The 14,268-nt window shown below is 37.1% G+C and overlaps 1 protein-coding gene across 4 annotated transcripts in view; it reads left to right on the top strand.

The window, feature by feature from the left end:
* Positions 1-14,268, top strand: part of PARD3B (par-3 family cell polarity regulator beta) — a 1,035,628-nt gene that overhangs the window by 450,658 nt on the left and 570,702 nt on the right. For all 4 annotated transcript variants that reach the window (XM_073807366.1, XM_073807365.1, XM_019939073.3 and 1 more), the window contains exon 4: positions 4,038-4,147. In XM_073807366.1, coding sequence (XP_073663467.1) covers positions 4,038-4,147 — 110 coding nt within the window. The remainder of the gene's footprint in view (positions 1-4,037; positions 4,148-14,268) is intronic.

Here is a 14,268-nt window from a genome sequence, read left to right as displayed (position 1 = left end):
TATAACTCAGTCTCACCTTCAGATGGGGCTTGGAATTTAAAAATTAGATTTTGGGCTTCCCTGGTGGCGCAGTGGTTGAGAGTCCGCCTGCCGATGCAGGGGACACGGGTTCTTGTCCCTGTCTGGGAAGATCGCACATGCCACGGAGCGACTAGGAGTCATGGGCGCCGAGCCTGCACTGCGCAACGGGAGAGGCCACAACGGTGAGAGGCCCGCGTACCGCAAAAAAAAAAAAAAAATTAAATTAAAAAAAATAGATTTTAAATCACCATGTGAAAGGTTGTTTAAAACTCTCTGAGACAGCAGTTCCTATTTAAAGGTGCTCATTGGAGACAGCCAAGGAGAAATTAAGTGACTCAACAGGACACATTTAAGTATGGAATACAGAAAAGTAGAGGTAAAAAAACTTATTCCTGATGAGTTGGCAGTACGTTTAAAAACAACATACAGATGGCCAAGAGGCACATGAAAAGATGCTCAATGTTGTTAATTATTAGAGAAATGCAAATCAATACTACAATGAGGTATCACCTCACACCTGTCAAAATGGCCATCATCAAAAAAATCCACAAACATGGGCTTCCCTGGTGGCACAGTGGTTGAGAGTCCGCCTGCCGATGCAGGGGACACAGGTTCGTGCCCCGGTCCGGGAAGATCCCACATGCCGCAGAGTGGCTGGGCCCGTGAACCATGGCCGCTGAGCCTGCGTGTCTGGAGCCTGTGCTCTGTAACGGGAGAGCCCACAACAGTGAGCGGCCTGCGTACCACAAAAAAAAAAAAAAAAAAAGTCCACAAACAATAAATGCTGGAGAGGGTGTGGAGAAAAGGGAACCCCCCTACACTGTTGGTGGGAATGTAAATTGGTGCAGCCACTATGGAGAACAGTATGGAGGTCCTTGAAAAACTAAAAATAGAGCTATCATATGACCCAGCAATCACACTCCTGGGCATATAGTAAAAAATGGTCTGAAAGGATACATGCACCCCAGTGTTCATTCCAGTGCTCTTTACAATAGCCAAGATATGGAAACAACCTAAATGTTCATCACCAGAGGAATGGATAAAGAAGATGTGGGACACCTATACAAATGGAATATTACTCAGCCATTAAAAAGAATGAAATAATGCCATTTGCAGCAACATGGATGGACCTAGAGATTATCATACTGGGTGAAGTAAGTCAGACAGAGAAAGAGAAATATCGTATGATATCCCTTATATGAGGAATCTAAAAATAAATGATACAAATGAACTTATTTACAAAACAGAAACAGACTCACAGACTTATAGAATGAATTTATGGTTACCAGAGGGGAAGGGTCAGGGGAAGGGATAGTTAGGGAGTTTGGGATTGACATGTACACACTGCTGTATTTAAAATGGATAACCAACAAGGACCTACTGTATAGCACAGGGAACTCTGCTTAATGTTATGTGGCAGCCTGGATGGGAGGGGAGTTTGGGGGAGAATGGATACATGTATATGTATGGCTGAATCACTTTGCTCTGCACCTGAAACAATCGCAACATTGTTTTAATCGGCCACACTCCAATATAAAATAAAAAGTTAAAAAAAAAAAAGATCTAGCTGCTTTACAGTTTGTTTGTTTGTTAATCTTCCAAATAGTTGGTCCACTGGTACAAAACTGAACTGTCATCTTCTGGGAGACACCCTATAATACTGTGGCATATTGATTGATTATAGAAATGCAAATACATGCTATTATAAAATTATGTTTTAAATAATTTAACATTTTGTTATTAAAACAACAGATACTGACAGTAAGTAAAGAGTCAGTCATGTCTTTAGAGTTGAAGGAAAACTATATAGTGTGGCTTATTTGAGAAGAATGTATTTGTTACCCAAGAATAATGTCTTTCTTTCTCCCTCCTTTTCTCTTTCCCCTCACCAACACACACACACACACATTCTGTATATGTGTGTATATATATATGTATATGTATATATGTACATGACTCAGCTGAAAAAACAACGTAACTGAAATTGTCAGTCACTGAAATATTTATTTCTGTGCCTCTAAATCAACGTATTTTGTGACCTCGGTATCCCATACAGGTTTAACATGTTTTTTATTTGTTTGTCTTTTTCCAATTTGATATTATTGACTGTTGCAGTGTACTAGTCCGGGTTAAAACTCTGGAAACAAACCAGAGTTTCATGGAGTTGGCCTCATTCTCTGTTTAATTTTAAAGGCAATGGGGCTGCTTCTGAGGATATTGCGTTTAGACTGGCTGGTTCACTTTGTGTTGATGGTAATTCAGGGGCTTAACCTGAGAGGCTTAGTCTTTAGATCACCTGAAGGAGGGAGAAACATATTGGTGTGGAACTGGGACTCTATTGTCTAAGATTTTATGGTACTTTCTCTTACTTTTACTCCTCTTATTTTTTTGTTTTTAATATTTCTTTCAGAGAATAATTGCCAACCATAGAACTATTGGTATGTCACTTGCTTAAGAAATGTTTTAAAATAATACAACTGAATGTATATGCAACAGAGAAACAGACTCATGGATATAGAAAACAAACTTGTGGTTACCAAAGCAGAGAGGGAAGTGGGGAGGAGCAAATAAGGGGTACGGGATTAACAGATACACACTAATATATATTTAATAGATAAGCAGCAAGGATATACTGTATACAACAGGGAATTATACCCAGTAGCTTGTAATAACCTATAATGGAACAGAATCTGCAAAAACGCTGAGTCACTCTTCTGTACACTTGAAACCAGCATGATATGGTTAATCAGCTATACTTAAAAAGTTTTAGATGGAGGTGGGGAATAATGTAGTGAAGTATCTATTAATAAAAAATAAATAATGGAATGTGAACTTGGGCTTTATAATACCTTTTGGCATAGTGTTTCCTCCTCAGTAGCACATTCATTTCTTATTATAAGTTATTTTTTAAGAATCAATTTCTAACTGAATAAGGGTGAAAAGTATTAGCAATTCTATGTTTTGTTCACAGAATAAGGATGTTGTAGCACATAGAAAAATCAGATTTGTAAATAACTTTAAAATGGATTCACTTTTTATAACTGTACCATATAAAATGAGGTATGAAAAATGTTATTTTAAACTGCAATAGCTCGGGAGTTGGGGAATTACTTTTAGAATATTGATAAACAGAGGATTGCATTTCCACTGTTTCTTTTTTCCCCAAAGGCACACAAATAGAAAGTTAATTTTTATAAGAGAGCGATTGTTAAGTCACAAACAGATTTTTTGAGAGTTTCTTCTGTAGTGACCAATTGTGTACGAAACAAATTCTTTTCGGCCTAATTGCAGGCTGAGTAGCTGGGCCACCCTCTCTGCTAAGGTTGAATTTCATTTGAACTTTCTAATAGTATGATCTGTTTTCAGAATTTAATAACTGACTCAAATATTTAATAGTGGAAGCTTTCGTTATTAAAAAGAAATCAGGATATATTTTTAAAAGAACTAACTTATTTTCTTTATCAGTTTTATCTACTTTAGGAGAAAAGGAGGAGAATGAAACCATCTCTTTGTGTTCTTAAATAGACATTAATGCTATAACCCCAGCAAGTAATTTATTTCAGTGTGTATCATCATTCAAAAGAGTTGGGAAGCTCCAAATGGCAGTAATAACTATACTTCTAGCTCTCCTGAATAGCAAATTGCACTGACTGTGTGAACCTATTCACTTGTCTGCTGGATAATCATTCATTTTAATACTCAAATATATTTTCTGGACCAGTTTTCAGTTGTACACTGTCAACTTTTGCATTGCCTAAGAGTTTTCTGTTAAGTAGAATGGCTTGTTTTGAAATGCAAGTGGGGAAAGCTGAGAGCTGAAAGATTTTGTTTCCATGTGTCGTTCTATAAATAGATGACAAAAGATCATTAAATGGATTAATTTATAGGCATCCTTAGAAATAGAATGTTTTTACATAAAAGCATGTTGTAAACCTTTTTAATTAAATTGCATTGTACCATGCCCTCTCTTCCCCCCAGGGCATTCTTGACCTCTCACCTCTTGTTTTGTCCTACAGGCACTCCGCTGCTGGTGAGGAGAAGCAGTGACCCAGCGCCAAGCCCACCTGCTGATGCCAGGCCAAGCGCTTCACACCCCAGTGGCCAGAGTCTGAAACCTGTTATTCCAGTAGGTATCCTGCCGTTTGCATTCCTAATGAAAGATCAAAGCGCCTTACCCATAAACTAACTGGGACTTTGCCGTCTTAAGTAAGTGGAGAATTAGAGCTTTTGGTAGGATACATAGTGTTAGTTATAATAATAAGTAGCATGAGCTATTGCTAGTATATAGTTATAGTGATAGCTGTTATTTACAGAGCACCAATTCTGTGCCTAGCACTGTTAAAAGGGCTTTACATGAAGTCATCTATGCTTCCACATCAAAGTACAAACGTGTTTTTGTCTCCATTTCACTGAAAATGAAATTGAGGCAGAAGGAGGTTTAGTGATTTGTCAGAGGTCACAGCTAGTAAGTGGCACAGCCAAGAATTTAACCCAGGTGGTTTGGCTCCAGAACCTATGCTCTTAACCAGCGCACTATACTGTTGGGTTTCCCATCCTTCTTCGTAATGCTCCGAGATAGTTTATCTATTTTCAGTATGTTAATACAATCCAGTGCTTTGTGAAGTCATAAGCCATACCATGGCGAATGGTGATAGAGTTTCAGGCTACCAGTATCGTAGACATGTGGTACCAGGACTGGGTTTCTAGATCTCAACATTCAAATTAAGGAAAAATAAAATTATATACCAAAAGTGCTTAAACCTAGGTATACCTATAAATACTCTACTTAGAATTGAGAAGTTAAGTGGAGAATAGTTTCCTGAAGAGACAATGCTCTCCTTCCATATGGAGCTGTGGGATTTTTCTGCTAAGTCCTGAGTTGCTTTGAAGATTTGTAATTTTGGTTCATCCTCTGAAATAGCCTGAGAGTTAGATTTTGGATAATGGCTGCGTATCACTGCAGTAGGTGATCTTCAATAATGTAACCATATTCAAAAGTCTCCTAAAAGCGAGTCTTTTCTCCATTTTAAGTCTCACTGTGTATAGTGCCTTCAGAAAAAAAGCAACATTTTTGGTATGTAGAGATGCTAAATGAGCTAAGTGGATTCTCCCAGTTTGGTATAAAATATTCTTATCAAGAACCAGTGTTAATGTGTGTGAGGTAGGAGTCACCATAATAAATAATGGGGTAGTTACTCATAGGTTTGCAGCAATATTTGGGCATGTTTCTTTTGGTAAGCAAGGGAGTGTCCCGAAAGTAGTTTAGATGTAATGTTTTCTCACTTCCCATCCTTATAAAGAAACATATTTAATGGAACATTACTTTAGTAAAAATCAGGTGTGTGTGTTCTGTTCTAATGATGAGTACAAACAGAACCAGTATGTGGTATGCTGTGTGTGTGTGTGTGTTTAATGCCCACTGATTGAGACCATGTTAAGCCTGAATATATTGGATTGGAGGAAGAGAAGGACTATAAAAACAAGAAGAATTACATAAAAGAGAAAAAAGTATAATTCACTGCTTATTTTTATGACATTAATACACCCTGAAACAAAAGTGTGATCTGTGTTACCATGATTTACATGCAGAAACCCCACCAATATTAGGTCTGTGTTTCTGTCACTTAGGCTCTGTGTTGAGACCAATTGAAAATACAACAATATAGCTTGCCCTAGAGGAAATGAGGGCTACTATCTTTCTGCTAGATTCTGTATCCTTACCAAAATATATTGTTGAGTTCCAAGTTGGGGTGTTTGGAGAGGGAGGTATATTATTACTAGCAAAAATGCAAATTCTAATTCAAGAAGAAATGCTGGCACCGAAAATCCTTTTACCTAACCTATGCAAGTTATCAAACGTGGGTCAGTCCCTGTGTATCAACAGTAGAAGGGAAAGCACATTTCCTCCTTCCCTCCCAGAGTTCTCTGTGGATGATGAAGTTCAGACCTGAGACTCAAAGAGGAAAATCTGGTCCTTGCCTTGCCACAGAATAATGGCACATCCTAGGCTTCTCTTATCTCAATTGTAAAATAATCTTCATGCAAACTTTAATCCTTAACGTTACAAGGAGCAGGCATTGTACCTTGTTTATCTTTCTTTCTCTAGTCCTAAGTACATGGAAGGTGCTCAGCGTATGTGTGTTGGACGCAAGACTAATATTAGTCTGGAAAAAGTCCTAGAAATTCTCAGCAATTACCCAACTTTTCTAACTCAGATATTCTCTCTGCTCCCCCAAAGAATCTGCCAGGTGAGTGTTTACCTGCCCTAAGGTCTGGATCACCCCAGGCAAGTGTAAAGTTAGTAAGTGAAGACATTTAGGCGTGTCTATTTTTTACCTAGAAGAAAAATGCAGTTTGCGTGTGTGTGTGTTTGTGGGTGTGTTTGTGTGTGTGTGCGTGTGTGCGCGTGTGTATGTATGTATTATAACTCTGTTCCTTTATCCCTGCACATCCTAACTCGTGGGCTGGTCAGACCTGATTGTCCAATATCATAGCCACTGGCTACATGTCGCTATTGAGTATGAGAAATGTGTTTTAAGTGTGGCATGAACACTAGATTTCAAAGATTGAAATATGAAAAAAGTAATGTAAAAGATCTCGTTAATAATTTTGTACTGACTACACATTGAAATGATACTATGGTAAACCGGATAGAATAAAACATATTTAAATTGTTTTCACCTATTTATTTTTACTTTAAAAAAATGGCTACTAAAAAATTACATCTGTGGTTCACATTGTATTCCTTTTGGACAGAGTAGCTCTAGACCGAAGTAAAATTGGAAATAGCACTAATGAAATGGTTTGAGACCCTTGGGAGAAAGTTCTTTGAGTTGCACGATATCTCTGGGATAACAGTATGATTAGGTTTGCCTGGGGCGATCCTAGTTCATGCCTGTTGTTCTGGCGTATTTATTAATAGTTTCCCCGCTAACTCTCAGAGGTGTCCATGTATGGATGGTAAATTATGTGGCACCCTCCACATAGCCCTATAGTCACTTGTATTGTTTGTTCAGTGATCAGAGGAGTAGCCTTTCAAGGAAACCATGGAGACATAAGAACCACAACTCTTACATGGGAGCACACTGCAGAGAGTGTTCTGTGTGGCAACGACCTGAGCCCAGGTAGTACAGAATCTGAGAATATGGATTCTTCTCCATCTCTCAGATTCTCCTCCACTTCAGCAGCACTATACTTGATTCCTATGATTTGATAAGCGATCATGAACGTGGGGAACATGTGATAATGTACCCATGTAGCAACGAATATGAAAAATAATTGCTTAAAAAGCTCTGTTCAATTGCATTTCATTTCAATATCCGAGAAGAAAGGCAATGACAACAAAATTTCCATCTCTTAAACAGAGTGTTCATATGTAAGTAATTCACAGATGGCAGAGCCCCAAGTGGGTTATATTCAATCATTCCCAAGAAATGAAACTTACTTACAACCCACAGCATAAGAAGCTGTAAGGATGAATATTTGACACATTTGATTATATTGAAATATTGCCTTTAAAACCAGAGTTGATGATTGTTATTTTTAGTTGTACTTCATTAGGCTTGCTATAGGGAGGAGAGTTTTCTCTGATGTCTGGAGATATGTTTTTGAAATGTTGGAAAAGTGGCACTTGTTTTCTGGCTGGTGAAGTTATTACGTATTGGTTATTTAAGATGTACACCATCAAACAAGTTGGACTTTTAAAAAAGGGTTTAAATTAGAAAAATCAGATCGTCTGCAAGCTTCTAATCCTGTGTATACTGCAAAGCCACTAAATCTCAGTACTTGTCCCTTAGAGTACCACCAGATAAACGGCACAGGAATTTGTTTCCTTTCTTCCTCTTTTCATAAACCTATCCAGTTAATCAGAATAGCATGATTATTGATGTGCAAATAGTAATGACTATTTTTCAAGGAGTAGAAAAGTCAACTCTACTGACCGCTTTTGAATCAAAGAAAGAGAATCCTGGGGGCAAGATATTGTAGTGAGAGCCTCCCTTATGGGCAGTCTTACCTTCCTTGCCTTGATTGTAACCTGGTGTTCTTGACTTACGGGCAAGCCATAAACCCAGGTTCTTGAAATTGATGTTCCTGAATTTGCGGTTGGAAGGGAACTCTAAAACAGATGTGATTTTTTTTTCCCCTTAATATCCGGTTAACTACCATGGTTGTTTTGTGTTTTAATGACTGTTTATAGTTTCACGTTTAACCCCTAAGGCAAAATGATCCTGCAGGGTGAGTACATTAAAAAGTAGATTCCTGAAAGTTATAATGCTGTGGTTGTTCTCTTTGTTTGTTCTAAAACTATTACTTGTCTTGATTCACCAAAATAAATTAAGACAATACTGGGCTGTTTTTTTAAGTCTGTGTCTATAATATATACATTTCATTTCAAAAAATAACATGGCAGTTTTTGAAGTTGTTAAATTGGAACTCCATGGGTGGGTTTCAGAGGGTCTGTTAACTCTCTGAAGTTTTATGCCATGGCATGGTGTGTGCGTGCGTGTGTGTGCGCGCGCACGTGCACTTCCTGAAGGGGCTCTGTCACTTATCAAATGTTAAAAGGAATACAAAAGATCAAGAACCACTATTTTGGGGGGTTTAGGATGAAATAATATAGGAAAGCTACCAATTCTCATAGTATGATGAGTGATAAGGAAGTAAAGTGGAAATTGCTGCTGTCCTCCAAATGTGTATTAAATAATTAAGGTTGTTTCATCATAGTATTACCTTTCCTTTCCAACACATAGTATGTAAATCCAAGATATACAGATGAATGGAAGTTTTTGAGTTGCTGCATTGAGAGGTCCAAAATAACTCTTTGGTCAGTAACAACACAGTTCGTAAAAGCAGTAAGATTGGGGGAAAGGGGCGCCAACCCCTTGGGAAGACACCCTGGGAGGAAGAACTTTTTCCAGTGGTCCTGTGTTTTCAATAGGAATCAAAAGTGAAAATACAGTATCCAGTATCAGTTTTGTGGAGTTTTTGTTATTTCATCGGCAAAGATGATGGCAGGTAGCTTCCAGTGAGAGAAAATCTTTCCAGTGAGTAGAAGCATTCTCTTTGTGTCTTGCATATATGTATTGATTGGAGAATTTCCCCTTGGATGTCACGTATATTGAAGTTATTATAGCCAGTGTTGCTCCTGGATTAAACACTCTCAAATCCGTGAAAGGAATTGCTGAAATATTACAGAGAAAGTTAAATAGCTTGGCTTTTCGGATTAAAATCATCAAATTGTCACTGACACGTCAGAGGACTTTTGGTTGTGGCTTGCTGACTGTCAAAATCCAACATAGGAAATTATTGAAAATTCTGAATGACCAAATCATGTTTTTCTATCCATTAGATATACAATTAAGCAACTATAGAAATAGGGGAACAAAATAATCATTGTAGACTCTGATATAAATTAGAAGGAAGGCTCTATTCATTGTCATTGAGGAGAGATGGATACTGAAGAATGAAACGGAGGGAGAAATAGCATGTAATATATAATCTCATTATTTAGAGATACTGAAGCCTACAAAAGGTTTTTCTTTTTTTTTCCCCCTCCCGACACAGTGATTTAATAATAGTCCTGGTGTTTGTAACTCCAGCTGTTCACGCTGTGTGCTGATAAGCCAGAGCTTGGAGACACATTGCAACGATGGTTTTCATATGGCTTTGTTTTTAAGAGATAAAGCTGCCATCCAATATTTCATGGGGCCAAATGTTTACTTAGTTTGGCAACTTTAGGCAGCTTAATTTCTGAAACAGTTACGTTTGTAAGACTCACATTCAGCTGGGGAAAATCTAGAAGCCCAGTTTATTCTGTGAAAGAGTTTTTCACCAAACCTTGCAGGAGTTGGTGAAACAAATTTCGACAGTCTGAATGTCTGTGCCATGACTAATGAAGGAACCTGGGGATTGTGACCCCTGTTTAGGCGAGTGCTCTCCCATCGGTCTTCTTGGGGCTAGTCCAGAACTGAAAGTCTAAAAAGAGGGATCACTATTCAGAGGCCAGCTTCAGAAATTAAAGAGGTAACCATGACGTGTCGTCTTTTGCTGTTTAGATTGATCTGCGCGTAATGAAAATTGAATGAGTGTGCTTTTATGCCACCATAAATTGATTCATCCCTTAGATGTCCATGACCTCTGCCATGTGCCATCCGGAAAGCATAAGGCATGGTCCCTGTCCTCAGGAAGCTTACAACCCGGTTGTGAAGACCAGAGCTAAAGCAATTAAGCCTAGCAATGCACCAGCGAGTATCAAATCATCAAATAATATATTTTTAACCATTAAAATTAATGTCCTTTGCCTTTAGTCTATACTCTGCTCAACCTGTCATGGGAATTACCATGTGTACTATCTCTAGCTCTTATCTCACTCAAATATAACTGCTTCTTTACATGTCTGTTACAAGACGGGGCTTCTTAGAGGCATGAGCTGATGTATTCATTTTTGTATGCAAACCCCCAGACACAGTACCTGACACATAAATATGATTTAGATGATTAAAACTTTTACTTCTGAGCTGGGCAAAATGAATTCAATTCAGTAACTTTTAACTGTTTTGTAAAGACGTGTGAATGTGTGTGTATGTATGTGTATACATATATACGGATGTATACACACACACATGTATATATGAATTAAAATGTGAAAATTGTGAAATTACCTGTATACATACTGCTTTTCTCCCTGAACAGCTTTAGGTTAGGATTTTCTGCTTTAGGACTGTGTTACCTGTGTTTTTTAGTGTTGTCAAGGGGAGAGAGATATTTAAACACAAGTTCTCCACTTGGAGTTTATGATGTGGATGGGTGGCTGAAGTCAGCAGTTTCAAGTGAGGCCTGATTCATCTTCTTACAATTTTAGCAATGACTCCATCATAGAAGTTGATTCTGAGAAAATAGAATTATAGGAAAAGAACAAACCTTGATAATTCTAGAGACAAACATTATAAAGCCTAATTTTGTTAGTGTCCGTGAAATGTGAACAAAGAAAATAATTTAATAGGCAGTCAATGGAGTCAATTATCTGAGTTCTACCTCTTTGTAATAAAACTGTGAGTTCTATCATGAAAAAGTTAGTAATCTCAGTAGTTACAGCTTTTTAATTTTCTAATAACTATGTTCAAAGAACTTAGAAAATCCTTGATTAGACTAGAAATTTCTGGAAAAGATTCCTCTCTTATAACCATCATGTCTGAAGATTTCCCCTTCAAATTTTTCCTTATATTCCATCTTCTTTAAGAAGTTCTTCTGGTTTCAAGTGATTTGGAAGAAAATAAAAATAAAAATCCTCCTATGTGAATTAATTCAAGAGCATGGGAACATTTACAAGGTGTTTCTTAGCAAAACACTAATAAGCATCTCATGTTCATAGCATGGGCAGATGTGATTTGACAGTGTTGTTTGAAATTTGGTAAAGATGCTGTTTAAGGTAGCTTTACTTACCTGATTGCATCAGTAACTCTGTGACCCTGAGAAAATCATTTACATCATGGATGATTTCCACAGAAATTTTGTGTCACTAATAGGAAATAATAAATAGAAATTCTATATGAACTCCTGTTGTTCTTAAGGACTCAGACACCCGACCTAGCAACTTCAGGGTTCCCGATGTAAATTATTAACTTGATTGGTATGGTATGAATTCATCTTTAAATTTCCTTTTAAGGTCTCAATATTTGTTAGTGCTCATGAAATGAGGCTGTATTTCTATACAAAACACCAAACTTTATTGCTCAAGGTAATGATATCAAGAAATATATATTTTTTAAAAAGCTAAATACACAAAGGCAGCAGCATAAAAACATACATACATCTACATATGCACACTTAAATTCTTTGGAGGAGAGTGCTGCTTAAACCTGTAGACTAAAGTGCAAGTAGATCATGTTACTTTAAAGTGAAAGCTCAAGGGTATGGATCATGTCTTCTGTAAGTTCTGATCTGCTCTATGCACCTTCTGTGTTGTGGACGTTTACTGAAGCTTGATGGCAAGGAAAGAGTTAATGAAAGTTCACCTTGAGAAGAAACAAGACAATCAGTATTGAGAGGAAAGGATTTTTTTTTTTCTGCCCCCTCTGAGCATGGTGCAATTCTTAGAAATCTCTTCTGATGGGAGATTTTGTTTTCCCTCACAGCCTAAACTCTTCTGAAGTAAAGGTTTCATTTTGTTTTCTTCTTTCAAAATCTAGTCATCGAATGACACTGTACAGACATTTAAAAGACTTTTCTCTTTCTCAAGAGGGTGGCCCCTTTCCTAATAGCTCTGTACTTTAAAATGGAATTCTGATTTAAATGAATCACATTTTAAAAGTAGCTACTGTGTGTGTTTCACGCTTGTGGAAACATGTAGCGTCCTCGAAAGCAGCATGTGAGCTTGTCACCATACAGCTTTTGATGTCTGATTAGACGATCATAGGGACATCTGGAGTGAGTTAGTTTTGAAGTTGCTGGTGTGAGGCACTGGAGAATCTAAAGCCTTCTGACAGACTTGAACCAGTGAAAACATCACTACTTTTAGCAAATCTTTTTTAACCTGCAACTGGCTGACAATTTTCTGACTGACGTAGCCCTGATGTTTTCCAACTGACTTTCCAGCCCCTTTTCTCTACAGAACTCCCTACCTTTCAAGCAAAGAATGGGTAAGCGGCATTTGTTGTAAAAATCATAAAGGATTATCCCCCTTTAATAGGAAGAGGCAGATTCTTAATCATCCCAAGTCAGAATTGATGGACTTGCTTAAAGAAATTGTATTGTCGCCTTTTCTTTGCCTTTAATTTCAGTCACTGTGTCAATCACGCATGTTTCTTAATTTTTAAATAAAATATGTTTGACACTCAGCTATGTTCTATGAAAATCCAAAGATAGTCATCCAAAGCAGTTGATATTGCTGTAGTGTTATACCACAGTTTTAGAACACCTATCAAAAGTTCATACATTTATCTTGTCAAAATGTTATTTGAATAGTCTTATTAAAGGTAAGTATTGTTTGGTTAAAGGTTGTGTAAATTGTCCAATGAGGTTTTACTGGTATAAGATGATTCCTCAGTATTTCGTAAATAAAATTATTGTATACCTATAAATATCTGAATATATTTACAAAATTTGACCATGTCCTTCTCCTGCCCTGAAGCAACTGACCATTTCCCAGGATATATTTTAAATTTCTTGGTATGCCTTTTTTTTTATTGTAGTAAAATACATATAACAATTTTTAACATCGTAACCATTTTAAAATGTATGGTTAGGTTTCACTAAGTACATTCATATTATTGTGCAACCAGGACACCGTGCCTCCCCAGAACTCCTTTCATCTAGCAAAACTGAAATCTATACTTATTAAACAATCAATCCCCATTTCCCCCTCTCCCTAACCCCTGGCAATCACCATTCTACTTTCTGTATCTATGATTTTGACTACTCTCGGTATCTCATATAAGTGAAATCATAAAGTATTTGGTTTTTGTGACTGGCTTAATTCATTTAGCATTGTTCCCTCAAGGTTTATTCATGTAGCCTGTGCCAGAATTTCCTTCCTTTTTAGGGTGAATAATATGTATATGAAACATTTTGCTTATCTGTTCATTCAATAATATGTATATGAAACATTTTGCTTATCTGTAATTCATTATCTGTGTTGCCTCCATCTTTTAGCAACTGTGAATATTACTGCTGTGGATGTTGAGTGTACAAATATTGTTTTCAGACCCTGCTTTCAATTATTTTGAGTATATACCCAGAAGTGGAAATTCTGGATCATATGGTTATTAAATTTTTAATTTTTTGAGGAGTCACCATACTGTTTTCCACAGTTGTACCATTTTATATTCTCACCAACAGTGCGCAAGGGTTCCAGTCTTTCTACATCCTCACCAACACTTGTTATTCTCTGCTTTTTTAAAATAGCCATCCTTATGGATATGAGGTGTCATCTTGTGGTCTTGATTTGCATTTCCCTAATGATTAGTGATGTTGAGCATGTTTTCATATGCCTGTTAGTCATTCATATGTCTTTCTTGGAGAAATGTCCATTCAAATCCTTTGTCCATTTTTGAATTGGGTTGTTTGTTTTTGTTGTTGTTGAGTTTTGGGAGTTCTCTATATAGTCTGGATATTAATCCCTTATTTGGATAGAGGATATGCAAATATTTTCTCCCATTATGTAGGTTGCCTCTTCACTCTGTTGACAGTGTCCTTTGATACCCCAAAGATATTCATTTTTCATGAAGTCCAGTTTATATACTTTGTTGT

This window comes from Tursiops truncatus, chromosome 7 (assembly GCF_011762595.2).
Source record: "Tursiops truncatus isolate mTurTru1 chromosome 7, mTurTru1.mat.Y, whole genome shotgun sequence".
NCBI lineage: Eukaryota > Metazoa > Chordata > Mammalia > Artiodactyla > Delphinidae > Tursiops > Tursiops truncatus.
This window is presented reverse-complemented; position numbering and strand designations above follow the sequence as displayed.